General features: G+C 34.5%; 3 protein-coding genes across 5 annotated transcripts; 2 read left to right on the top strand and 1 right to left on the bottom strand.

The window, feature by feature from the left end:
* Positions 1 to 1,401: 1,401 nt before the first annotated feature.
* On the bottom strand, positions 1,402 to 9,741 carry LOC142541965 (protein CHROMATIN REMODELING 35). 2 transcript variants are annotated; one of them, XM_075648411.1, is made up of 7 exons: positions 9,581 to 9,741; positions 9,303 to 9,378; positions 7,913 to 8,457; positions 7,388 to 7,597; positions 5,730 to 5,882; positions 2,032 to 3,797; positions 1,402 to 1,689 (listed from the first exon to the last, which is right to left on the bottom strand). In XM_075648411.1, the coding sequence occupies exons 2-7, from the start codon at positions 9,370 to 9,372 to the stop codon at positions 1,686 to 1,688; spliced, it is 2,748 nt and encodes a 915-aa protein (XP_075504526.1). In that variant the 5' UTR covers positions 9,373 to 9,378; positions 9,581 to 9,741; the 3' UTR covers positions 1,402 to 1,685. The 2 variants fall into 2 exon arrangements, with proteins under 2 accessions (XP_075504526.1, XP_075504532.1); XM_075648417.1 differs by having other exon boundaries at positions 9,596 to 9,709.
* A 2,711-nt stretch (positions 9,742 to 12,452) lies between these two features.
* On the top strand, positions 12,453 to 17,403 carry LOC142541960 (SUMO-activating enzyme subunit 2-like). The gene is given in 12 exon segments (XM_075648406.1): positions 12,453 to 12,584; positions 12,666 to 12,755; positions 13,178 to 13,261; positions 13,351 to 13,569; positions 13,663 to 13,764; positions 14,221 to 14,514; positions 14,516 to 14,680; positions 14,767 to 14,996; positions 15,343 to 15,436; positions 15,575 to 15,757; positions 15,936 to 16,033; positions 16,673 to 17,403. Coding segments are annotated over 12 exon segments (1,947 nt in total). The 5' UTR covers positions 12,453 to 12,548; the 3' UTR covers positions 17,025 to 17,403.
* A 1,184-nt stretch (positions 17,404 to 18,587) lies between these two features.
* Positions 18,588 to 24,720, top strand: LOC142541952 (phosphatidylinositol/phosphatidylcholine transfer protein SFH8-like). Of its 2 annotated transcripts, XM_075648399.1 has the most exons (15): positions 18,588 to 18,832; positions 19,113 to 19,230; positions 19,984 to 20,287; positions 20,763 to 20,862; positions 20,983 to 21,249; positions 21,353 to 21,430; positions 21,507 to 21,608; positions 21,698 to 21,747; positions 21,870 to 21,969; positions 22,092 to 22,187; positions 22,276 to 22,389; positions 22,734 to 22,866; positions 23,360 to 23,763; positions 24,269 to 24,340; positions 24,435 to 24,720. In XM_075648399.1, the coding sequence occupies exons 2-15, from the start codon at positions 19,197 to 19,199 to the stop codon at positions 24,453 to 24,455; spliced, it is 1,875 nt and encodes a 624-aa protein (XP_075504514.1). In that variant the 5' UTR covers positions 18,588 to 18,832; positions 19,113 to 19,196; the 3' UTR covers positions 24,456 to 24,720. The 2 variants fall into 2 exon arrangements, with proteins under 2 accessions (XP_075504514.1, XP_075504516.1); XM_075648401.1 differs by lacking the exons at positions 18,588 to 18,832; positions 19,113 to 19,230 and adding an exon at positions 19,716 to 19,792.
* Positions 24,721 to 25,461: the final 741 nt, after the last annotated feature.

The following is a 25,461-nucleotide window of genomic DNA, read 5'->3' as shown; positions in this document are numbered from 1 at the left end:
AAGCATACATGTATAGATCATTTATACATATATCAACACGTCAACATATTAGCGGAAGTGATGACGATCTCATGCCCAGGTCTTCGTCTAGGTAAGACACGTGACAAGCATCCATTGGTGAAACGACATTTATGTTGTGCTTGGATGAAAGGATTTGAAGCCATGAATGATTTCAAATTCATTTGGCTGCTTAGATATATTTTGTTGGGTGGATTTGAAATCCACCTCCTTGTTGATATACGTAAATTCAATGTTAATTATGATGGATTTGAAATATATATGTCCAAAATATAAGTCATTCAAATTCATCGTTCAAATCCCTCCGCATATAATTTTTTTTTTTTTTTTGGATTTTAACATTTTTTTGTAATTATTTTAATTGTTATAAAATAGGATATAAAATCAATCTCACAATGGTTAAAAATATGCTTGATTTTTAAAGAAAATTAATGATATATTAGTAGATTAATACTTTTTAAGGTGTTTTATATCTCTAGATTTTTCGCATATTCTTATTCTATTAGCCTCACTCTTGGTTTGAAGAAATGGACATGCCCAAAAAATTGAAAATATTTTGGGTGAAACATCTATACTATTATATAAAAAATCTATCAATTAAATGACACTATCTTTGTTTCCCAAATTGACTTTACACCAATATTTTTCTCAAAATTACCACAACTTATTTTCAATATTACGTCTCTCAAATTATTATTAAACTAAACATAAAATTAAGCATTTAATGAAAAAAAATCTTATATAAATTATGATTATAATTTTACATATATATATATACACATAATTTACTAGTATTTATTATTCAACAGTATATCAAAGCCAATGTCTTGTCCTTTTCTTGGATCCAACTAAACTTTTGTTGCATTATTTACAACGATTTGGATGCAACATACCTTGTTTCCATCTCTAAATATTTCTTGAAGTTGTTGAACAAGGATGGACCACCAATATTTTCGAAAATTTTCAAATTTTACTGTAATAATTTTTAGGAAATTTAAAGTTTTATTTTCTTTTAAAAAAAACATTTGAGTTACCTCATATACTATCCTTGTAAAAAGAATTAATGGGCAAAATTGCATTCACTATCCTTGTAAAAATTATTAGAAAAGCGCAAAATTCCCTACATAAATCAATGATGTTTGGAATCCTACGCTTTTTTGCCCGAATAAGATGCAGTCCTGGAGATTCCAGGAACGGTATCATAAGCACGACGATTATGCATTACAATCGTATGTACGATCTTTATTGTAGTTATACGACATAAATATTTTAAATTTTCGAAACAGGGATGCATACAAATCATCATGCAATGGGAGTGACCAAATAAGCTTTGCTTGTTGAATAAATTCACGAAGAGACCAGGAAAGAATGCATCTGTGCAGCTAACATGAGGGTCGGACATTCATTAAAAGTAGCATTCTCCAGGCAAATTACATATTTTTCAAGCCTCTGGATTGGAAACGAAAAACTATCCCAAGAATATAAACAGGTTTTCTTGTCCACTGATATTGATTATGCTACACCAAACTATAATGGTTCCATGGCTAGATTATTTACCTTCAAGGGAGTCATATCCGAACAGGGCTGCAGCCTACATCAGATATCTTCCAGATCGAAGTAAAAGAGGAGACGGTTGTGAGAAAAACCACGGTGTGTTTCCCACAGTTTTACCTGAAACCAGCCAATGCAGCCAAAAAGAACCAACTATAAACCACTTATCTCAGAAGTTCGAATTCATAGAATATGATTCAAACTATAGCCCTATACTTCCACATAAGCCTGAGACCAGTAACAAAGGCTTACACACAGATGATCGAGTATTGGACAATTGATATGAATTTTCTCTGCAGGATCAAACCTGTGAGTTCTGCTATTGTACTACTACATTATAGAGGATTTCTGCTGAAACCTTGAGCTTTATGAAAGACCGGCAGAAAAAATTTGTAGGTAAAAGAAAATGTCAAGATCTGTATATAAATTGCATGCATTTCAAAGAAAACAAAGTTAAATTACCTTTTGAAAACTGCAGTCACGTCTTCATTTAATCGTTCCATTTCAAGAAACATGTCTCCACAATCATTTACATTGACAGTTTCCATTTCAAGGTTTTGGCGACCATTAAATTCGTCCCATTCGAACCACAACTTTGCTATGGACTCCTTCCTGAAGCACGTGGTGTGATCAGCTTCCTCTGGGGAGCCACTAGCGATCAACCTATATGTGTAAACCTTCCTCACCTGGCCAGGCCTGAATGCTCGCCCAATTGCTTGTCGTGTGACAGAAGGGTTTAAATGAACATCCAATATTATAATGCGTGACGCCCCTACAAGGGATATTCCTTCACCACATGCTTTAATTGAGCCAAAAAAAACCCTCGCATCAGCTGAGGTATTGAACTTTTCCATGTAAGATTCTCGAGTCTCTGCATCTGAGTCACCAGTGATCATGAACATCTCTATACCAATTCTGTAACCCTTCATTTTAGAAGTCAATCTCTCGAGAAATTTAAGGGGCAGAAGATACTGGCTGAAAACCAGTAACTTCTCGCTGTTAGATGCACATAGCTGGAGGAGATTTAGGTAAAATTTAGACTTTACACCTTCTCTCACATCCAGTTTCTCCAGTATGGTATCAATTTTCGCCTCGTCGATTCTATCTTTAACACCGGAATTCTGGGAGAGAGCCTTCAACTTTGGATGCGCATATATTGCACTGCCCTGTGCATTGATTGTGAACTTTCTTGCCAGCCTTTTTAGCTCTTTAACTTCTTTTTGCTGCCAGGGACTGAGCTGGAGAAACACTGAAAAATCCACAAGTCCTGGAAGTTCATCTAAATTGTCACCCTTGTAATAGTGCAAAACTTTTTTCGTCATTTCACGGAGATCTTGTATAACAGTCACTTTCCTAGTGTAGTTCTCATCTTTTAACAGTGTGTGCTCTATCAATTCATAGAACTCGTTCTCTCTACCACTTTTCATCAAGTTCCTACGGGTGGAAATTTCCGCCCTGCTCAAGATACGCCTCTTCACTGCTTTGGATGTCTCCATTTTTAAAAACCTTGGGCGAACAAGGTTTAAAATATTGAAAACTTCTTTTACATGGTTCTGATACAATGTTCCAGAAAGAACAACCTTCCTTTGAGTCTGCACCCTTTCCAGTGAGGTTAAAACATCAGTGTCCTGGTTTCGAGGAGTGTGCCCTTCATCCAAAATGAGAATCGAAGGACAGATCAGTAAAATCTGTTGGCATGCAACAGCAGTTTTACCATTATCGGTGTCACATACAATAGAGGAGAACTGTTTATAACCCAAAAACAATATGCTTCTCACTTCCGACCATTGCTTCAGAACTTCAAGCTGCTGTGCACGACTATCAGCTTTGACGGAGTAGAAGTCGTACAATGGTATGTCTTCAACTTGCCATCTAAGAAATTCTTTCTTCCAAATGGCCAAAATTCCCCTCGGTAGAATAACTAGAGGCCTGGCAGATGGATATTTTGCCATGAAACTCTGAAGGAAACTGATTATCATAAATGTCTTGCCAGAACCAGGGGCATGTGCCATGATACAACCTCCAGGATTCTCTGCTACCAAGTTGCTTACTAAAAAATTGAATCCCTCAACTTGATGTGGCTTCATCTCCTTCTTATGTCGTGGATGTGGATAAATTTCGGTAGCAGTGAAATCACAACCAGATGGTTTAAATCCATCTGGGAGAATATCTTCTATATCTCTGGATGTCCGCCCTTCGTAATGGTAAGTCCTTGTGCTCCTTGTGCTCTAAATTTGAATGGATGCATGTAAACCAGTGGTCAGAAAAATCTTGTTTTTTCATCGATCCAAATAAAACACGCATAGATTCAGATGGCTACAGTGTAGAATTTGGAATTAGAGGAGGAACAAAATTCTTGTGGAGAAATTTCAAAATAAGCACTGAATGGTAAATGTCCAACTTCCACCCAGGAAATATCAAGTTACAAAAGTAACAAAACAGTTGCTCAGACAAGTATGCGATAAGAAACAGAACTCCATCCAGATAAACCATTTGCAATATTCTTTTGGTGCACATTCAGGGAATGAATAAAACGTCCAGATACACTGGCAGATTATAGATAGTCAAACAATGATGTCCTAATCCATAGATATTCCTGATGAAGTAAAATATTTAAAGCTCCGACGATATAATGCTTAAAAAATTAAAATGGCACATGTTATCCACGCATTCTAGACATGGATAACAAAGTAGAAAATGGAACAATTTGACAGAACTGGATGGGAAAAGACCTAATAACGTGCACTGTATGCATGAATTTTATTTAGTTTTTTTTCCATACGGAAGCAGAAATGTAGTTACCACACATCATACATAATCAACTTGATAAGCACAAAATGCATTGGAGTAACACAAGTAGGGATGTAAACGATCCAAACCAAACTAAACAGTAGCAGGCTTGAGCTTGGTTCGTTTAAGATTGTTAGAGGCTCGAGCTCGATTCGAGCTTCTATTATCAGGCTCGAGCTCGGTTTGTATTGAAATTACTAAGTTCGAGAAAAGCTCGAGCTCGGCTCGTTAAAATCTCGTTTATCATGTTAATCAAGTCTGTCTCGAGCTTGATTCATTAATAGCTCGTTTATCATGTTTAACAAGCCTGACTTGAACTCGGCTCGTTTTCGAGCTCGTAAAGCATAGAATTGAGCTCGAGTTTGAGCTTAATTTGAGCTTATTAAAAATTAAATATATCTATGAACTAATTTTAAATCATACATAAAAATATAAATTCATTCATAAATAACCAAAAAGACAAAAATAACAACTAAAAAAACATAAACTTATTATATTATTGAACATCCCAAAATAATACATCTAACATCCAGATAACAAATATTCGTCATACACTGATACCACCATATAAATAACATTGTAATAACTTCACTCCTTTAATACTTCATTCGCTGTGTTCCAAATAAATTTTATTTTTTAATCAATATAAATTCATTATATTCAATTTAATATAATATTTTAGGATAATAATTTGTAAAGTTACTCAACGTATATATGACTTGGTGATGTAAATTTTTTGGGGAAAAAAGAATAAGTTGGTGTATTTCTATTAATTTATTATGTTTTAAAGAACATTTTAGTATAATGATATGCAAGATAAAAAAATTATAATTGTAACTATGTGATGTAAATTCATCTTTTTTTTCAACTATGTTTTGTGTTCAATTCATTCCATTGACATTAGTACTAATATTTTTATTTGTCAACTCAACAAATGAGCCAAGTTCGAGCTTACGAGCCACCTAAACGAGCCGAGCTCGAGCTTACGAGCCTATTATTGAACATGTTTGCGAGCCTATTATCGAACATGTTTGCGAGCTCACGAGCCGAATATCCTTAGGCTTGAGCTTGGTTTGATTAAATTTTCGAGCTTGAAATCGAGCTTGAGCTTGGCTTGATATAATTAACAAACGAATTCAAACGAGCTTTTTATCGAGCCGAGCTTCAAATAGCTCGCAAACGGTTTGGTTCATTTACATCCCTAAACACAAGTCAAGCAAAATCACACTCGTCCATATAAAATTTCAAAGTTTTTGGTATGTATATTATATACCGGAAGCAAAGCTTCTTTAGAAGTTGTACTCACAAATCACAATAGACTGCAAACATAAAATTATCGTAATGATATCCATTGAACTGAAAATCCATACCTTGGAGAAGTTGTACTCGATAATCGTTTCAATTCCTCTCTTAATAACCCCACAAATGCGGCAGACATCACCAATATCATCTTTCAGTATAAAAGTATGTTGGCATTCAATTTCACTCTCAGCTTCATGTTCATCGGGAACTTCATTGGCTTCCTGGGACATATCAAAAGACTTGTCAATCACTCCCAAACATGTAATAGTGATTCAGGATTTGAAAATTATGGATGGGCAACTTTCAGATTTTCATCTCCAAAAGTTTATATTAATTAAAAGAAAAGTTATTTTAATTACTAGAAGCCAGTAAAACGCAGTGGATAGCTATCTCAAAAGAAATTTGGCTAAGAAAAAGATTGCATTGCAGGACAAAGAGGAAATATAGATATTTGTATACAAAATAAACAGAATATAAAGAACAGATATAGAAGATATCTTTGGTTTTGTTCTCCAGGATTTTGGAGGTATGTTTTGAGAAAATGAGGCTTTGTTTGTTTATGTTAATAAACAGAAACAATACTACTATCTCATAATTTCCACTGAAGAATAAAAAAAAATATCATATGTTTCAGCAAAAAAGCTGAGTTGCATCTACTTAAAGAAAAGTTATATTTGTTATCACCAAAAAAATGCTCTGGAAGAACATATTTTTGTCATAACAGTTGGCAAACAGCTCCAAGTTACGATCTTACAATTGCAGCACCAAAAACATGTTTAGTTTAGTCAATCTTATGATACCCAGAATCAAATGTTTTCCTCAATCTGCCACATTGATTTTGAGCGTTTAAATAAGCATCATCAGACCATCTCCAATCCATTGCACCACATTCTGTGATACATTAGTGCTACACCAAAATCATCTTCAACCCATTGCATTACATTTTGCACCATAGAATATTCTTTTTTATTTCACCATTAATATTTATGCTTTCTAATAATTATTTATAGCTTGATAATACAATGATAATTAAATCTTATAATTAATATTTAAAATTTGAATTAATTATTTCGTATCAAAAATAATTACTTGATGACAAATTTTAAATAAAAATATTCTTTTAATAAAATAAATAAATAATTGGAAATAAAAAACACAATCACTTTATATTAAATTAATAACACAACACAAACGCAACATTAAATATTCGAATTACTATATTATTCTCACAAATGCTCTATTAATGTATTTCGTAGTTCACAGTGAGCACCTCTATTTGTACCCCTTTTTAACGCATTGATAATTTAATTTGGTTGTTTTTTAAATTTATATCTTTATACTTAATTAATTTCAAATCAAAGTATTAAAATTTTTATAATTAATATTTCAAGATTTTAAAGAAAATTTATTTAAAAAAATATAAAAACAATAGTTTATAAAATTCATTATTCAATTGAAATATTAAACAATTAAACTATTTTAAATCATTAAAAAACTTTTTAAAAAAATCAAAAAAATAATATGGGGAGCAGCTACAGTGCTGTGCCACATGTGGAGTAGGATATGGAGTTGCTCCAATCCAGCGTCTACTGTTGTGCTGGATTGGAGCAAAAATCTTAATGGTGTTAAGGTTGGAGTTGCTCCAGTAGCTATCTGAGTCCAAGAAGTGCAAAGACCGTTAATAACATTACATGGAATCACATAAATCAATCATAAATACGGTTACCTTCGAACACTCTAATGCAACTGTCATCTCATTCCAAATGTAACCCAGACCATCAGAATTGGTGTCAGACATTTCACTATTTTCATCCATCTCCATGTCGTCCTCCGTACCAAAAATAGACACACTTTTATCTTCTAATAATAATGGGGTTTTACCAGAAATACATGCATTTCTTTCTCCAGAACTATGGTGTTGAGAAAAAGTTTTATCCTGCGTAGTCACGATACAATCAAGTGAATGACAATCAAATCAAATAGATAACTGATAAGTGTTTGTGCAACCAATGCGTGAATTTCATTGATTCGCCATGCAAGAAAATCCAGATAACAAAATCAGTTGATTGTCCACCCCCCCACCCCCACTGGAAATGAACTGCATGGAATAAATAACAAGTGCGAAGTACAATATTTTTTCATTGGTTTCGGCACAAATAGAACTCCCCTCAATTTAACAAGGTCGTGCTGACACAATTAACATAATAAGCTTATATGATTCCTTATGTAAACAAATTCAGACATGATTTACCAAGAAATCCTTCATAAGAAGCTTTCCAGAAGGCTTCAAGTTCACTTCCACATAAGGAGAAGTAAAGTTCTCACTCCTGATGTCATTGTCATCATCTAGATCAATGATAACAACTGGGCCCGCCAGATGGGGTGGCTGCACAGATGTAGTAAACCTTTGGACTATAGCATTACTTCCATCTTCTTGATCATCATCTAGGTCGATGACATCAAGTGCAGCTGTTTCAGTTGCCCTTGGTGCCACTTTAGCTTGCACATCAAAACACATGTATGGTAGTGAAGAATCCTTTCCATAATCAGAGGCCAACAACTTCCTCCTTCGAGCAAGAAGCTCCTTAATATCACTGGTTACACTCCCAAATTTTCCAGAATCCAACTCTGTAAGCAAATTGTTTGAACATAGTGGATCAGTGTAATCTAAAACTTTGGAACATGATTCTTTTCTTTTCTGCTCAGCATCAAATCGCCATGAAGCAGTGAAAGTACTGTCATTGTACCCAATTCCCTCACTTAATTTTAACCTTTTCCGCCCTTTTCGGAACAAATCTGTCATTACATCGTCAAATCAAGTAAGTACAAACATTATAAACACTGATTAGCTAGATGGGTAAAATTAACAACTAATTAGTGATCATTCTTTGTGCGTATTTAAACCAAGTTACAGTTCGGAAGTTGTTCTTAATCTTTAACTTCTAAAGTTTGACTTACAATTTCTAAGTTCATCGTAGGAAAACAATTTTTAATACAGCTTTACAGCCTTCATACCCATCGACCAGAAATTCATAGCACAATATCTCAATTCAGGCATCATACTCTACCCGACAGATGCACCTATGGGCAACCAAGCCGGTGGAGTTTCTTGGCAAGCATTTGAACCCCTTCAACATATATTGCTGATGCACCAAAATTAAGGGACCAAATATGATGAGCCCTCACCCTGAGCTGAATTATATCTAAACACATTATTTTGTCTTTGATTGGGACTTGTCAAAATCAAAATAAACTAATAAATTTGTGCATGGTAGATGCATTGGTCCAAGTGGATCTGTATAAAATTCAACATAGATGAGATCCACGCATGCCAAGTGAAGTTCCACCCAGAGTCCATACCGCTCGTTTAAGGAACAAACAAGAAAAAAAAAAAAAGCAATCCTTGCCTCAACCTAACAACAAATACAAGGAAATCCCAAAGACATATTTTCTACGGGGCTGGGTGAATATTAACAACAACATTAACAAAATCAACATAAAAAAAAAGATTCAAAAACTTATAAAACAAAATCAAAGACAATGCTTTACATAAAAACATGTCACCATATAGAACGTACCCATGCTTCCGGAAAAAAGAGAAGAAAAGCAAAAACAAAAGAAAAATCTTATGAAAAAATTACCGCTTGGACTAGTGGCCGGAAACCTTTTCGCAGAGGCATCCCCATTATGTCTTTCAGCAGCTGCATCCATGCCGCACTAAACCCGACAAAAAACAATTAAAAGGGAGAGTTATTCCAACATCAGAATGTCGATATTCGAACAAAACAACACTAATCCATGGGTTTCAAACAAGGATAAAAATATCTTAAAATGATCAAAAAGCCCCAAAACTAAAACCCACAAAAAAAACAACATAACATAGAAAATCCCTTTCATGGAGATGCGAATAATTACTCACATTGCTGCTATTTACAGTGAAAAAATGAGAGGGATTTTTCTTTTAGGGGGAAATCAATGGGAGGAAAAGACATATGAAAAGTCTTCTCGGGAGTCCGCTGGTCTCGGGTCACTGAACTTGTGACTACTGAGACAGACGACGGTGGCTAAAATTTATTACTATTTTCCCCCGGGGAATTTACTGCTGCCAGATGAATTGTCTTTAGCGCAGAGCAGATTTGTCGTGATTGACCACTGTACCCTTGTTACTTATTATTTTTTGGAAATTTATAATTTTAAAAATGACCTTTTTTTTTACTAAACATTTTACATTATGTCTTGTATAATTAAAATATCATATATTACCATTTTTTATGCTAAATTATTTGTTTCGATTCTTCACTGCCTAGTTATCAAGAATAAATAAATAAATAAATAAGCAGATTCATGTCAATCGTCATGGACCTCATTTCCTTTCTCGGCCATTGCTCTATATTTTTGTTCATTATTTCAAATAAGTTACTTTATAATCATTTTCAATCTCTGTTTTCAATTTTTATGCACTTTTAAACTTGAGTCATTCAATATTTAAATACTAATTGAAATCTAATCTTGAGAATATTTAACTCAACATAGGAGGTTCCATCGGAGACGTTTCGCGTCCACCATAACCACAAGACATTCCATCAATTCCCAATAATTAGATCCTAGAACTCGGGTTTATGTGATAATTTTGTATGGTTTCCAAGGACTCAGCAACAAACTTATTTCAACAATCAGCAATAACACATAAATATACACATTTTAATACATACAAATTAAAAAAATTTCAAACATATTTCAATTTCAAAATATTCTCGTTAGACTCAATATATCGTGAATCTTCCACTAATTAATAAATTCAAATAAAAGACTTCACACATATTTCAAAAAACTCATACATATTTCAACTTCAAAAAATTCACATATATTTCAATTGCAATAAATCGCAAATCATCCACTTATTTCAACTTAAAAATAATATTAATTAAAAAAACTTAAAATTATGAAAAAATCGTGACAATAATCAAGTCAAATTCAAAAAATAAAATCAAATCAAAATTAGAAAAATTTATTGGAGTCAATATATTCAACAATTTGACAGAAACAAAACTGTTTTGCCATATATTTATGTATATATATTATTATAAACAAAAAAATAATCATTAGAGGGTGGGAGGCCTGAGTTTGGAATAAATTAAAGACTTGGAAGCCTTCGTCATTTGATATAAAACAAGTGGTGTAAGTTTAGACACATTAACATGGTATGATATGCCAATTAAGCTCATTAGTGAATATTTAAAATATTGTGTTTAGGAAAGTTCGTGAAAATATTAGCCGAGTTCTCGAAAAGTTCATATTTTCGTTGAAAATCAAATACCGTTTAAAAATACGACTCGGCGGTAAAACACCTCATTTTCGAAAATTTCTATTTAAAATACACCACATATTAAACCATTAGAAATAATCATTTAATAAAATATTTTCTCTCATATGGTCTCCGGTCTTCGTTCCTCGACCGCGTCTCGAATAATATTTTTAAAACATATTTTTATGTATTCATGTAGAAATGTACATTTTAAATATGTAAACATGCACACCATATTTAATTCATGCAATTAAAACTATTTAGTTACAATACATAAAAATTTTGATAACTTGCATGCACGTGGTTCATTTAGACATTCAAATTTTCGGGACGTTACACAAAAACAAACTAAACTAGGGATTCTAGAATTTATTTGTTTTACTCTTACAAATTCTTAATATATAATATTTTATGGAGTTAAATAAATTAAAATATATGTAATATAATGTTGAAAACTGATATTAACACTAAAAACATTAGGAGATGATTTGTTATAAAATTGTCTATTTTTTTAGAAAGTATCAAGAGTTAGAGTAATATGTAGTATGGATATAATTGGCATTTTAAAAATACCGTATTTTCATTATTTTGTGGATAATCTTTATGTAAAACAATTCTTGCAGTAAACAAATATTTTGCGTATTTAAAAAACTGATCGACCATGACATTGAAACTAGTCAGAAGTCGTTTGGTGTTTTTTTTTTGGTTTTCTTGTAACCTTGGGATTTTGTAAAAACATTGTTCACATGAATAAACACAAATCTCACCTCAACCTCGTTGTTTTAATTTATTCATATAAATGAAAAATACCATAGATTGTGTACTAGATTTGTACAATTATCGTTCATCATAACAAAAAACATTCATTTATCCCTTTTTTTTAATGAATCTAAAAGAATATATGGAAGTAAAGATGGATTAGATTGAGTTGTAAAGTAGTTCTCAATCACCACAGGGTGTACATGCTGGTCGGTGTTGCTTGGTTTTCAACTAGATTGTAGCCTATTCGCACGTAATCGGAAATTTTTTTCACGAGATTACCGATAGATTGAGGTTTTTAATGGTTTTGCAGTTGCGAAATCAAAAAACTTTGACACCTCCAAGGAGATTTTAAATATATTTTTGATATAGTTGTCCACACATAATGTCCATTTTCTTGTCCATCAATTAGGTGACACTCACCTATTGAATGTATAATTTGGATATATTTCATCACATCCAATATGTGAATGTCATCCCGTTAGTGACACGAAAATATACACGATGGATGAACAATATATCAAAACTATATATAAATAATATATAATTATCATAGTATATTACACATTCTCCCCTATCATTCAACTTTCTAATAATTTAATTATAAACAAGAAGCCCTTAATCTACATAAATAATAATAATAATAATGACGTTGAAATTATGTTATAGTACGCTAAAGTTGTGAACCAAATCTACAAATTTAGGAAAAGAGAGGACTAAAATGTGAGTTTTTGTGTTTAAATGAATAGATTCGCAGCGCATTAATAAATTTGAAGCCAAAGACTCTTCAACTGCCGACTTTGCGGACGCACTCTCTCTGCAAATGGCTGCGGAACTGCAACATTTATCTGCAATCAAGGTAGATTCTGTACTTGATTATGCGAATGACCAGTTATATTTTGTCTAATGGGTGAATTGCGGCGATTTGTGTTGTGGTCAGGGCGCTAAGGTGCTTATGGTGGGAGCCGGCGGCATAGGGTGTGAGCTTCTCAAAACCCTGGCGCTTTCAGGGTTCGAAGATATTCATATCGTGAGTGTACTTTTTATGCCTCTCCTTAAGTCGTCGTTTAAGTATTTTAATTAATTGGTGGTTTCGGCTCTTCTTATGCCACTAGGGTTTTAGGAATGCCCATCTGGGTGAATTAATCGTTGGTTTTGCTTGTAACTTGCACTGTGTAGTGTTTGTTTCGTGGGTTTTTACTTCAGCTACTGTGGCAACGTTTGATGAGTGAGTTCACAAGTTGTTTAAGCTGCTTTGGGATTTAAATTATGGGGTTGGAGTTTGGAGTTCTGAATTTGAATGGTTTTTGTTTTGAATTTGGTTTTAGTTTGTCTGTGCTGCTGTGCATTGTTTCAGTTGTTGCAACTTTATGGTGCTTTGATTTGATGCCACCAAATATAGTTTTAAAACTTTGATGGCCATCTAGAATGATTTACTTTACCTTGATGCAGATTGACATGGATACAATTGAAGTGAGCAACCTTAACAGACAATTCTTGTTTCGACAATCACATGTTGGGCAATCAAAAGCTAAAGTGAGTGTCAAATGTAGTCTCTTTCAAGATACCTGCTTTTTTTTACTGAGCCCTCTTTCCTCATATCGTTTGGCTAAATGTTAAACCAGGTTGCTCGTGATGCTGTCCTAAAATTTAGGCCTCAGATCAACATCACATCGTACCATGCAAATGTAAAGGATCCCGATTTCAATGTTGATTTCTTCAGGCAATTCAATGTTGTTTTGAATGGGCTCGATAATTTAGATGCCCGGCGGCATGTGAACCGCCTTTGCTTGGCCGCTTCTGTTCCATTGATTGAAAGTGGAACTACTGGATTTCTTGGACAGGTGGTGACTTTTTTTCGTGTCAGTTGCCATATCTTTTTATTATTAATTCATGTTTCTTATTATCCTCCTCATTTTTTTCATTTTTGGAAGCAGGTTACTGTTCACGTTAAGGGTAGAACGGAGTGTTATGAGTGCCAGGCCAAGCCAGCTCCTAAAACTTACCCTGTTTGTACTATCACAAGCACTCCATCAAAGGTATCAGCACCTGAATGTAAATATATCCTCTTTTCTTGTGAGTTGAGCTGGATTGAATTTTGACATGCATATGGTAACTGTTATGTTTGTATGTGTCAGTACTTGGTATTCATAATTTAGTTACTTACCAAATAGATGAAGATATAGGATCGGGTTATTGAGTTGATGGTTCATAGTTGAACGTAGATAGTGGATATCTCTGTGAGCTGATTTGTGCTTCTTCTGTACCCATTCCATTACCTTGTTTTTGTTTTCGAAATTAAAGACCTACAATTGTTACATATACTCTGCATATTATATGACACCATGTCGACTTGAGAACTGTTATAATTTTGATGATACCATAATACCAATTATTGTAATTATTTGAAAGAAGCCCTTGAATTGTTCCTTATAGTCTTTCACATTTCGTATCTTACAAGTATTTTTCTGTGATACTGACTGCTATTATTGCAGTTTGTTCATTGCATTGTTTGGGCAAAGGAACTGCTTTTTGCTAAGTTATTTGGGGATAAAAATCGAGAAAATGATTTGAATGCTCGTTCAAGTGATGCCTCCGTTTCGTCAGAACAAATAGAAGATGTTTTTGAGCGCAAAGTGGATGAAAATGTTGAAAAATATGCAAGGAGAATATATGATCATGTTTTTGGCTATAACATTGAGGTAGCTCTATCCAATGAAGAGACATGGAAAAATCGTAACAGGCCAAGGCCTATTTATAGCAAAGATGTTATACCAGCTGAACTTGATTGGTCGGAATGGAAATCTGGAGAAGAATTCTGTTCTCAAAGATACTTCATCATTATCTGCAATGGCGTCTCTAGGCCTAAAAAATCCACAAGATCTTTGGAGCTTAAAGGAAAGCTCGAAAGTCTTTTTGGAGGCTCTAAGATTATTCTTTGCAAAGCGAGAAAAGGTTTGAGACAAGTAAAAATTTATGTGATTATATCTGTTTATGCATTTTCTTCATTTTCGGCATGTCAAAACATTTCATCTCTCCAGGAGATTGGTAACATGATTTTCGATAAAGACGATCAATTAGCAGTAGAATTTGTTACTGCTGCTGCAAATATCAGAGCTTCTTCATTTGGCATCCCGTTGCATAGCCTCTTTGAGGCTAAAGGTATTGCTGGTAATATTGTGCATGCTGTTGCCACAACAAATGCCATCATTGCTGGGTTGATTGTGATTGAGGCTGTTAAGGTGCTGCAAAATGATACTAAAAACTACAGGTGTGTTATATTTATCGTATCACCATGTGCTTCATGTATTCCCTAGTCAGTCATATTTAAGGTTTTTTGCATAGCGGATGCTGATCGGCAAAATGCACAATATTCTCACGCCAGGCAGCTCTGCATTTTCTCCTCTCTTTTTTTTTTCCTTTTGTTCCGGATTTCAGGGGAATAATTCCCTAACAATACTCACTGCCATTTTGACAACAGTAGGAATCTTCTGAGGAACTATGTTGCTCAAATGAGATTGACTTGAATTAGCTTTCTTTTCTTAATACAGATCATGACACTAATACTTTATTATATTAATTTTGTTTTACTTTCTAACAGGATCTTGTGTGTGTAGGATGACTTATTGTCTTGAACATCCTTCAAGAAAAATGCTTCTTATGCCAGTTGAGCCTTTTGAGCCAAACAAGTCGTGCTATGTCTGTTCCAAGGTTTGTCGGCGCTTTCTTTTTCCCATCAAATTTATCAGTGTTGCGTGGAATTTTGTATTGTTTTGAGTCTTTGACTAGAGAGAGTAGATTCACGTTTGACAATTTCATTCTAATCCCACTATATATCTTTGCAATTAGACACCTTTGACTCTTGTGGTAAATACACATCGATCAAAGTTGAGGGACATAGTTGACAAGATTGTGAAAGCAAAGCTTGGCATGAATTTGCCTTTGATCATGCATGGTTCATTGCTTCTGTATGAGGTTGGTGAAGATCTTGAGGAAGACGAGGTTGCTAATTACGCAGCTAACCTTGAAAAGGTGGATCGCCTCAAATTTCACACACACACACGTGTGTGTGTATATATATATATATATTTCACATATATATGAAAGTAGCTTCAAAATACATGTATATAATTTTATTATTTTCAATTTGATCCCATTTTTTTTTTTTTTGCAATGATGGTGTTACGAATAGCTTGTGCATCTTCTTTAGGTACTGGCTAAACTTCCTTCTCCGGTCACTGGTGGAACAACGCTGACAGTTGAGGATCTACAGCAAGAGCTTAAATGTAGCATAAATGTCGAGCATAGGTTTGTTTCATGATACAGCGTCCTGTTCAGTATTTACAGCTTGTTTTTCTATACTACCCAAAGTGTCTTTCCCCAACTTTCTAGATGCCTGACATTACATCATACTTGTTCTACACTTCTACTTTTAAGATGTCACTCTTTCAATAGACTTTAGTGACTGGTTTAATTATATGTCGGGTCTGATTGTTTGGACTCATAAAGCAATTGAATTTAAGTATTCATATAAGCTCAATTCCAGTTCATTTTTTTTTTGACTGCCAGCTGTTTTCATTTTGAATTGTCAAGGTTAACATGGTTCCTAAATCAAAGGGTGTTGGGTCTGCATGGTTCCTAATATAATTGAAGTATCCAAAATTAACACCTTCTCTATGTCCTTCAGATTGGACATATAATGAGACAAATTTCTGCCTTTATTCTTATTTTCTCCATTTTCCCTCGTGTTTCTTTTATTCTGATTTTTCTGAATCAGTGTGTGAATCCATATCAGGTGCTCCACTTTGTTATACAAAGTTTATTTGGATTTATGATTTCACATTCTGTTTGGTACTGGTTTTTTATCCCCATTTGCCCTGCTGCTTAAATGTGTCAATTTGGGAAAAAAAATTTGAGTGTTGGACATACAATTTATTTATTTTTCAGGGAGGAATTTGACGAGGAGAAAGAACCTGATGAGATGATTCTCTCTGGCTGGACACAACCTCCATCAGAAGAATATAACGACAAGACTGCGGTTGACAATGGTGCAAGCTCATCCGCTGTACCTGTAGCTACCTTTCTTGGAACTGAAGAAGATGAATTACAGATTATCCCAACACAAATTGGAAACAAAAGAAAGCTATCTGACATATCTGGTTATTCTCTTTCAGATCAATCATCTGTTACCATTGAAACAAAATTTAAAAGAAAAGTGGAAGAAATCGATGATACTGACGATCTTGTCATGCTTGATGAAGGGGTATCCGACTCTAGCAAGAAGAAGAGGGAGCAGTAGGCACTTCTACTTTAGATTTGTTTTAAATAGCGTCTCTCACCCTAGCTTTGTAGAATACAGAGAATTGGTGATTCTTTTGGTGCTTTTATGGTGCCTCCTCCAGTTTTAAAACACAAGCTTCGATTACCGGGCTCTGGATCTGTTATCCTCCCCTCGTTTTTGTTATGTATCCTAACTCAGAAGGATAGGTAGGATCAACCATGTAACTTATGATTGTTAGGGTCTGTGAATGAAGGAACTTGGAATTTAGGTAAAGAAGCACGGTTCTGTTGGCACTGTCGATTTTGTGCTCTAGGCTACCTGCTTTCAATTTTTCTCACTTTTCAGGCTCTCATTGTCTTGTAAACTCTCTCTTTATGAATCTTGTCGTTATGTTGTATATTTCCGCCTACCTAGATCTTCAAAACATGCAATCTGAAAAGTTTGTTTCAAAGGAAGATCAGAATCAAAAGAAATATCTTTAGATTAAACAAAGTGATATTATCAAGAGACAAATGAAAAATTCATGAAATGGCACTTACACGCATGCTTTCATCACCGGATCCGATTTAAAAAGGGCAGGAATATCTTTGTTTTTTTTATTGAAAAAACTTGTGTGAGACGGTCTCACGGGTCGTATTTTGTGATACATATTTCTTATTTGGGTCATCCATGAAAAAATATTATTTTTTATGCTAAGAGTATTACTTTTTATTATGAATATCGGTAGGGTTGACCCATCTCAGATATAAAGATTCGTGAGATCGTATCACAAGAGACATACTCTTGTTTTAATGAAAGTTGTGAATTTTTTTATGAATTGCTTTATGCAAAATGTAGATATGTGAAATTAATTATTATAAATTTTTTTGATATTTTTTTATAAATATTTATTTATGATGAAATTTTTAAGTAATTATAATTATTTTTATTTATTTATTTATTTTTATTTTTTTGTGGGCTAACTCACGGCTGGTCCGTCTTACTCACCTCCCACCTTAGGCTGGATTGGGATTTTTAACCCATCCGTCTCGATATGGGTTGGTTCGTTCGACAGCCGTAGATATCAGTATAAAGACAATCTCTTTTCAGTTAATCCAATTTTTGACTATGTGAAAATCATTTTTTTTACAGATTTCATATTAAAATCAATGATAAACATTTAATTTTTAATATTAAAATACTATTCTTATGTTAACATGAACTAAACCGCGTACACTAATTGCTAATAATTATCATTACTACTAGTTACTAAGCACATGCAATACGTGTGTACAAATTTTTTTATCTCGATAGACTAAAGTGTAATTTGACAATTTATGGATCGACTAAATTGATATTTGAATGGTTGAAATAACAAAAATTAAAAATAAAAGTGTGTGTTGAAATTTTAAAAAAAACAAAATAATAAAAAACAAAAGTGTAATATTAGTATCATATAAGGGTAAAATTGGAAGAAAAAATTGGTGTCCTCTTGAATAATTATTATTATGTGTTCAATTTTAATAAGATGGAATAGATACAGTAGATTATACAATAGATTATACAACAATTACCATTATCCATGGGCACAGCAAATAGGCCGTACAAAATCACAGTCCGGTCACGGAATCATTGCTCAATAATCACTATTCAAAAGACTTTTGGCATTTTGCTCCAACCACCGCCGGCAAATTGTTCAGTTCCACCGCGCTCTCCTGCCACGTGTACTGGGCCACCATTGTACGGACAAGTTAAACAACAACGACCTCCCGCATTGAATCCGTTCTTCCCTTTTCGTCTCTCCACTCAGAAATCACCGTTGCTCAATTAACCGGCGATTCTTATTCGTATGTTTGCTTGTTTATTTGTTTCTTATCGTGAATTGATATAAATAAATTGAGACGTGCTTTTTTTGGCTTTATTATCCTCTCCCTCTGAATTAAATCGACTACCGTTATGCATGACGATGCATTTATTCGATCTCGTGTTCCGTGCCGACGGTTTTTGAGGATTTTTTTGTTGATAAGGAAAAAAACTCTAGCTAGAGTTTTCGATCATGTTTTTTTTTTTAATTTCTAGGGTTTTGTTGATATAACTGGATTGTGGTGTGGTTCTTGGCTTTTTCAGATTTGGCTTGATGGTTGGTTTGTGCGGTTGATTGTTGGATCATCGAGGACTTAGGAAAGGGTTTGGTTGATAAAGAAATTGGCGATGTCGGGACCCTTGGATCGGTTTGCGAGGCCTTGTAAGTGGCTTTTTTGTTTTTGGAGTTTGTTGACTACGAGGTTTATGGATATGGTGTTTACTGAATTGTGTTTATGATGGGTATGATTCGGCTTGTGGGGTTTAAGATTCTGAGTTTGGTGTTGGGGTAGCTTAACGTTATTTTTTGTATTTATTTAATTTTTCTTGGTTATGAAGGTGGATTCTTGATTAGAATTGTGATATCCCTTCATGGGGAGCAACATTATTTACTCTTTTTTTCCCGATCAAATCACTTGTTGTAGAAGACCTTAGTTCTTGAAGCCGTTGCTTCTTTGATGTATTAGTTGAATATCCTTCCTGCAACAGTAAGAAATTGTCTGCTTGTGTTTTTTTCCAATACTTCCGTGTTCTTCAATTTGAAATCATTATTTTTCCTTGAAATTCATTGCTAAAAATGGAGTTTTGTAGAGTCTTTAAATGGTTAGGCCTATTTTAAAACTTGGTTAAATTTTGTAGGTTCTGTTTTGATATGCATGTATGTTCTTGTCATAAGGGAGAGTGTCGTCTGTGATTGTGGTTGATTGGTGAACTGCTGTGACCTGGTATTTTGTGAATGGGATTTATCTGTGTTGCATTGTTCTGCTTACAATTGTGAATTTAGCTGATGTATAGCTTCTAAGAGAACACAAATTTATTACAAAATAATGCGTACTGTGTAAATCATGCTTTCCTTTCTTTTAGCCTCTCTGTAATTTTTTTCCTCTTCCTGCATTTGTATTTTCTTTGTAAACAGGCTTTGAAGGGTCATCTGCACATGATGAGAGAAGAGAAAGGAAGTCTGATTTTGAGAATTCAGAGGATGAAAGGAGGACGAGGATTGGTTCTTTGAAAAAGAAGGCTCTCCATGCATCATCTAAATTCAAGCATTCTCTCAAGAAGAAAGGCGGCAGAAGAAAGAGTGATGGCCGAGTCAGTTCTGTTTCTATAGAAGATATTCGCGATGCTGAAGAATTACAAGCTGTTGAATCATTTCGACAAGCCTTGATATTAGATGAGCTGTTGCCAGAAAAGTTTGATGATTACCATATCATGTTGAGGTTAGTATTCTTGACGGCTTTATGTTTAGTTGTTTGCACATGTTTATCAATTATTCATGACACCGTGGATTTAGAATAGGGGTGTAAATAAGCTGAGCTTGATTCAATTCATGTGCTTGAAGTTTTTGGCTCAGGCTCGATGCAAAGTGAGCTGGCTTATGGGCTCTTGAACCTTGAGAAAAGCTTGAGCTCAAAAAATTTGCTCTTGGGATTACTGATGATCTTTTCTCAAGCTTGGTTGACTCACCTTGCATTGCATCCTAACTTAAAACAATAACGGCAAAAGGACATTTTGGACAATACTCTATATCTTACTGAGTAGAGGTCGGTAAATGTGTATTTAGTTGTCAGAAGCTTCTCTTGAGTCAACTAACAAAATGACATTTGCACTCACGGGTTAACAATTTAAAGCTGCTTCCGACCTGCTATGAAAATTTTCAGTAACATACTAATATCTTTGAGACATCTGCTACAGGTTTTTGAAAGCAAGGAAATTTGATCTTGAAAAGTCAAAGCTTATGTGGGCTGATATGATTCAGTGGAGGAAAGAATTTGGGACGGACACAATTGTGGAGGTAGCTGGACTTGATATATAATTTTTTTTGCTTTTAATTTCCAATCAGTAAATTTCCTGTTGTACTGGTGTTCAAAATGTTCTAATAATTATTCAATGCATCAATTGTGTCTCCCATCAGGACTTTGAATTCGCTGAGTTGAATGAAGTTTTAAAGTATTACCCCCATGGCTATCATGGCGTTGATAAAGAGGGAAGGCCATTGTACATTGAAAGATTAGGGAGAGTTGAGCCAAACAAACTTATGCAAGTTACCACAATTGACCGTTATATAAAGTACCATGTGAGAGAATTTGAGAAAAGCTTTGCCATCAAGTTTCCAGCATGTACAATTGCTGCAAAGCGACACATTGATTCAAGTACAACAATTTTGGATGTTCATGGTGTGGTATGTTTAACAGATTTTGGCATATCTGTTAATTATATTGATTCAAAACTCCGTTGTCTTTTGTCTTTTTGAAAAGTTATATCTTTATTCTGTAATTTATTAGGGTTTGAAAAACTTTAACAAGAACGCCCGGGACCTCATTGCAAGGCTTCAGAAGATAGATGGGGATAACTATCCTGAAGTAACCTTCATATTTCTAGCTTAGTTACTGAATTATGTTTAATTTATTGTTGTTACAATGTTATGCCTTTCTGCAGACGCTTCATCAAATGTTTATCATCAATGCTGGTCCGGGATTTAGGCTACTGTGGAATACTGTTAAAAATTTTGTAGATCCCAGGACCGCCACTAAGATTCATGTAGGCTGATTCTTATCTTCTTGTCATTTGTAAACTTATATTTTAATTCAGTGACAATCTGTATATTAGTCTTATGAATGCTTTTACAGGTTCTTGGAAACAAATACCAAAACAAGTTGCTTGAAATTATAGATGCAAGGTGAAAATTAAGAAAATTATTTCTCGTGTGATACCATTTTCATGATTTTAGATATTATAAAAAGAAAACTATACCGAGATCCCTTCTGAACTGTTCTAAACATTTTATCTGGGCCTGCGCAGTGAACTGCCTGAATTCCTGGGAGGAATGTGTACTTGTGCCGATCAAGGGGGTTGCCTTCGCTCTGATAAAGGGCCATGGAAGAATCCAGAGATACTGAAGGTCCTGACTTACTTGGATGTTTAAAGTCTTAGATTGTTGTGAGACATTAATGAGATTTCTAGGAACTATTTAGCTTCATTTTAATTTTTAAAGATAAATGATTGATTGACATTGCTCTGCAGATGGTGCTTAATGGTGAAACACGGCGAGCCAGACAGGTGGTTAAAATTCTCAATAGTGAGGGGAAGGTAGTCTATGCTAAGCCTCATTATGCAACGGTAAGGATTCTGCATTAACTTTACTTTTCTTGGAACACACTTTCTTGAGTATGACTGATATAAGTGTATGCTAATTGGGGTTGGGCAGCTGAAAGGCAGTGATACTTCTACAGCAGAATCTGGTTCTGATGCTGAAGACATTGCTTCACCAAAAGCCATTAGGAGTTATGCACATCTTCGGTTGACTCCAGTTCGCGAGGAGGTAACATTTGTCGTAAACATTCATGGTTATAATGCAGTTTCAGTGATTGGGATGGTTTTCTGAGTCTGAATTCTCATGCATTGCTTGATAAACACTGCGTCCTCTGTGTTTTTCCTTTTTTCCCTGTCTATTTAGGTGTATGAATGTTAAGTTCATTTATTGTCTGCCATGCAATTTAATTATTTGCCGTTGTAGATAATCTTTAGTTTTTCTTAAATTCTGGAACCATCAAGTTTCACTGTCCCTCGTCATAGTAAATTTGGAAAATATGGAATTAAGAACTACTTCACAAAATTGAAGTTATCTTATCTTTTTTGAGTTGTAAAAATATTTCTCTTTTTCAGGGCAAGGTTACTGGAATGGCTAGCTATGTTGGCAACTTCTCAGGATACGATGAGTATGTTCCCATGGTTGACAAGGCTGTTGATTCCGGATGGAAGAAGCAAACAAGCCCCACAAAGCCTTTTGTTTCTAAAGGTTATACTTTTTCTTCATGTGCAATACCTAAATCTTTAATTGGTTCATCATATAACATAACTTTTTCATTCATAATTGCATTATCGTGTCACGCTTTAGTAGCTCTTTCTATTTATTTTTCCTGAGTTGGGTGAAATGAATGCATGTAATCAGGCAACCTTCCGTATGATTTCAGTGTAACTACTCGTTTCCATAAAGATTTCACTATATAGCAATTTATGTTGATGACAGGAGAAAGTGAAAACATATTGTATTTCTCTTTTTCATTATTTCTAAAGTATTTCAAATTTTATGTATCTTTCATTTATTCTTTTGCTGATGGTGATTCTAGTTCTTGCTGAATTTAATCTTAACCTATCTACTTTACTCTAATGATAAAAGAACTTGGTCTTCTGTATAGTTGCTGAACCTGGAATGCTTTCATGATGTCCCTACTTCTCTTTTCTATGTAAAATTATATTTATTTAGGATGTTAATATAATTTTTAATTCAGATATATTTCCACTGCCGGATTCTCAAATCACACCAAAAGGGTTGCAGGCTCGGTTTCTGGCAGCTCTGATGGCTTTCTTCGTGAACCTTTTCATGTTCTTCCGTTCAATATCATTCCGTGCTTCCAAGAAACTTTGTGATGCTTTGTCACAGAATGAACTAACCGTCCAGGAATTTGCCTTTGACACGATGCTAAAGGAGGAGTTCCGGCCACCATCGCCAACACCGGCTTTTACAGAGACGGATCTCCTATCTTCTTTCCTCAAGAGATTGGGCGAGCTTGAAGACAAGGTCAGTTCTCTTCAGTCAAAACCATCCGAGATGCCCTACGAGAAAGAAGAGCTTCTGAATGCTGCTGTTTGCCGGGTGGATGCGCTAGAAGCAGAGTTGATTGCAACCAAAAAGGTAAATCCCCTGTATATATCCTTCATGATGATACTGTGAAGATTGTGCACATAATGGAAAAATATACACTTTTAATCTACTTAACTAAAGGATTTACCGTCTCATCAGATCCACTTTGTCAAGAATTATAGCGCACAAGCATCTTTGATTGGAAGGACTTAAGTGTGGTCACTAATTCGGATTCATGCTAATGCTCACAAAGAGCGAAATAATACATGTCTGATGCTATGTTAAATCTGAAGTATCCGTGAACGCCAAGATTAGACATAAAAAGAAAATCATAATCAGGGTAACAGGAGCCAATAATAAATGACAAAATTCATGTTAACCATTCACTCAGTTTTGGCAAATGTTGCACTCTTCTTGCCCGCCACATTAGTGTGTTGTGTATTTTGTCTTCCCATTGTTCAAGATATATTATTCTTGATCTGAAGTCTACCTATCTACTTCTAACCTTCATCTTTCAGAAATTTTTGAAATGAGAGTTGAATTTGTATTTGAGCAGGCTCTGCACGAGGCTTTAATGACGCAAGATGATCTGCTTGCTTATATAGACAGTCAAGAACCCAAGTATCGGGTGAGTCAAGATGAATTATTTCTTAAAAATATAAATTTATCTTGGGGCTATAGTCATGTTTGGTGCTGACTTGCCTCCTGCTTCATGTTTCCAGAAGAAAAAGTTTTGCTGGTGAGATGGTTAATAGTTGGAGCTTCTGAGGGTTGTGGTTATCTTCGTCTCGGTTTCATGTCTCGAGCACAACGATCATCATTTTGAAAAAAATTGGCTTTGTGAACTTCATTGACGATACTTATCTTTGGTGAGAAATTTTATGGAATGCGTATATGTATGCATCTTTTTTCTGCAAACGTCTGCACGGTGTGTTCTGGAATGATGTTATGTGAGATACATGGAATACTATTTGAAATTATAGTTATCTTGAGAGTGCGGTTCTATTATCCTTGTGTTGAAGAGCTCTAACTTCAGATGCGAGTTATTTTATTATTTTAGAAAAATTATTCAAACTCGCAAGCATAAGCAATCAATAGAATCTTTAAATAACAAAATAAAACATATTTTTTAGAGCCAGAAGTGTTTAATTGGCCTTTCCTAGAAGATGCTTGGCATGCCAACGGAGGGATGCAATCCTAAAACACCCCAAAGAAACCTAGTACAAATAGCAAACCTTGTAATTTACAAGGCCCTTAAATTTAGTAAAAAGATAGCAAACATAAAATCTGTGGGGAGTTCAAAGAATGGTGTTTCTTGAGTCTAAAATCACCATCTCTAAAAGAATCAAAACACTACCTAACTCACAGAATGCATTTATTGAGGGTAGGCAGATATTGGATTGTTGTTTGATTGCGAATGAGTTGGTGGAAGAAGGGAGGAAGAAAAATAAAAAAGGATGGATTTTGAAAATTGATTTTGAAAAAGCTTATAACAATGTTGAATGTGAATTTTTTGGATTTCGTATTACGAAAGAAGTGCTTCGGGAAAGATGGATAGGATGGATAAGAGGATGCTTGTCTAATGTCTCGTTTTCCATCATGATCAATGGGAGACCGAGAGGGAAATTCAAAGCATTTAGAGGACTTAGACAGGGAGACCCTCTATCGCCATTTTTGTTCAATATGGTTGTCAATGTTTTGGGAAGAATGGTTGACAAAGCAAAAGAAGAGAACTGCATCAGAGGATAC

The sequence above is a fragment of the Primulina tabacum genome, chromosome 1, assembly GCF_025594145.1.
Source record: "Primulina tabacum isolate GXHZ01 chromosome 1, ASM2559414v2, whole genome shotgun sequence".
Lineage (NCBI taxonomy): Eukaryota > Viridiplantae > Streptophyta > Magnoliopsida > Lamiales > Gesneriaceae > Primulina > Primulina tabacum.
The sequence above is the reverse complement of the archived record's forward strand: the minus strand, read 5'-3'. Positions and strand labels throughout refer to the sequence as shown.

What these genes read in the sequence shown, in the direction of transcription:
- LOC142541965 (XM_075648411.1), bottom strand. Translation starts at nt 9,372, where the DNA reads ATGGATGCAGCTGCTGAAAGACATAATGGGGATGCCTCTGCGAAAAGG. An exon ending in TTCTTATGAAGGATTTCTTG is followed by an intron (nt 7,598 to 7,912) that starts GTAAATCATGTC and finishes GTGACTACGCAG; the next exon opens with GATAAAACTTTTTCTCAACA. An exon ending in TTGCATTAGAGTGTTCGAAG is followed by an intron (nt 5,883 to 7,387) that starts GTAACCGTATTT and finishes GATATGTCCCAG; the next exon opens with GAAGCCAATGAAGTTCCCGA.
- LOC142541952 (XM_075648399.1), top strand. Translation starts at nt 19,197, where the DNA reads ATGTCGGGACCCTTGGATCGGTTTGCGAGGCCTT. An exon ending in GGACGGACACAATTGTGGAG is followed by an intron (nt 20,863 to 20,982) that starts GTAGCTGGACTT and finishes GTCTCCCATCAG; the next exon opens with GACTTTGAATTCGCTGAGTT. An exon ending in GTCAAGAACCCAAGTATCGG is followed by an intron (nt 24,341 to 24,434) that starts GTGAGTCAAGAT and finishes TCATGTTTCCAG; the next exon opens with AAGAAAAAGTTTTGCTGGTG.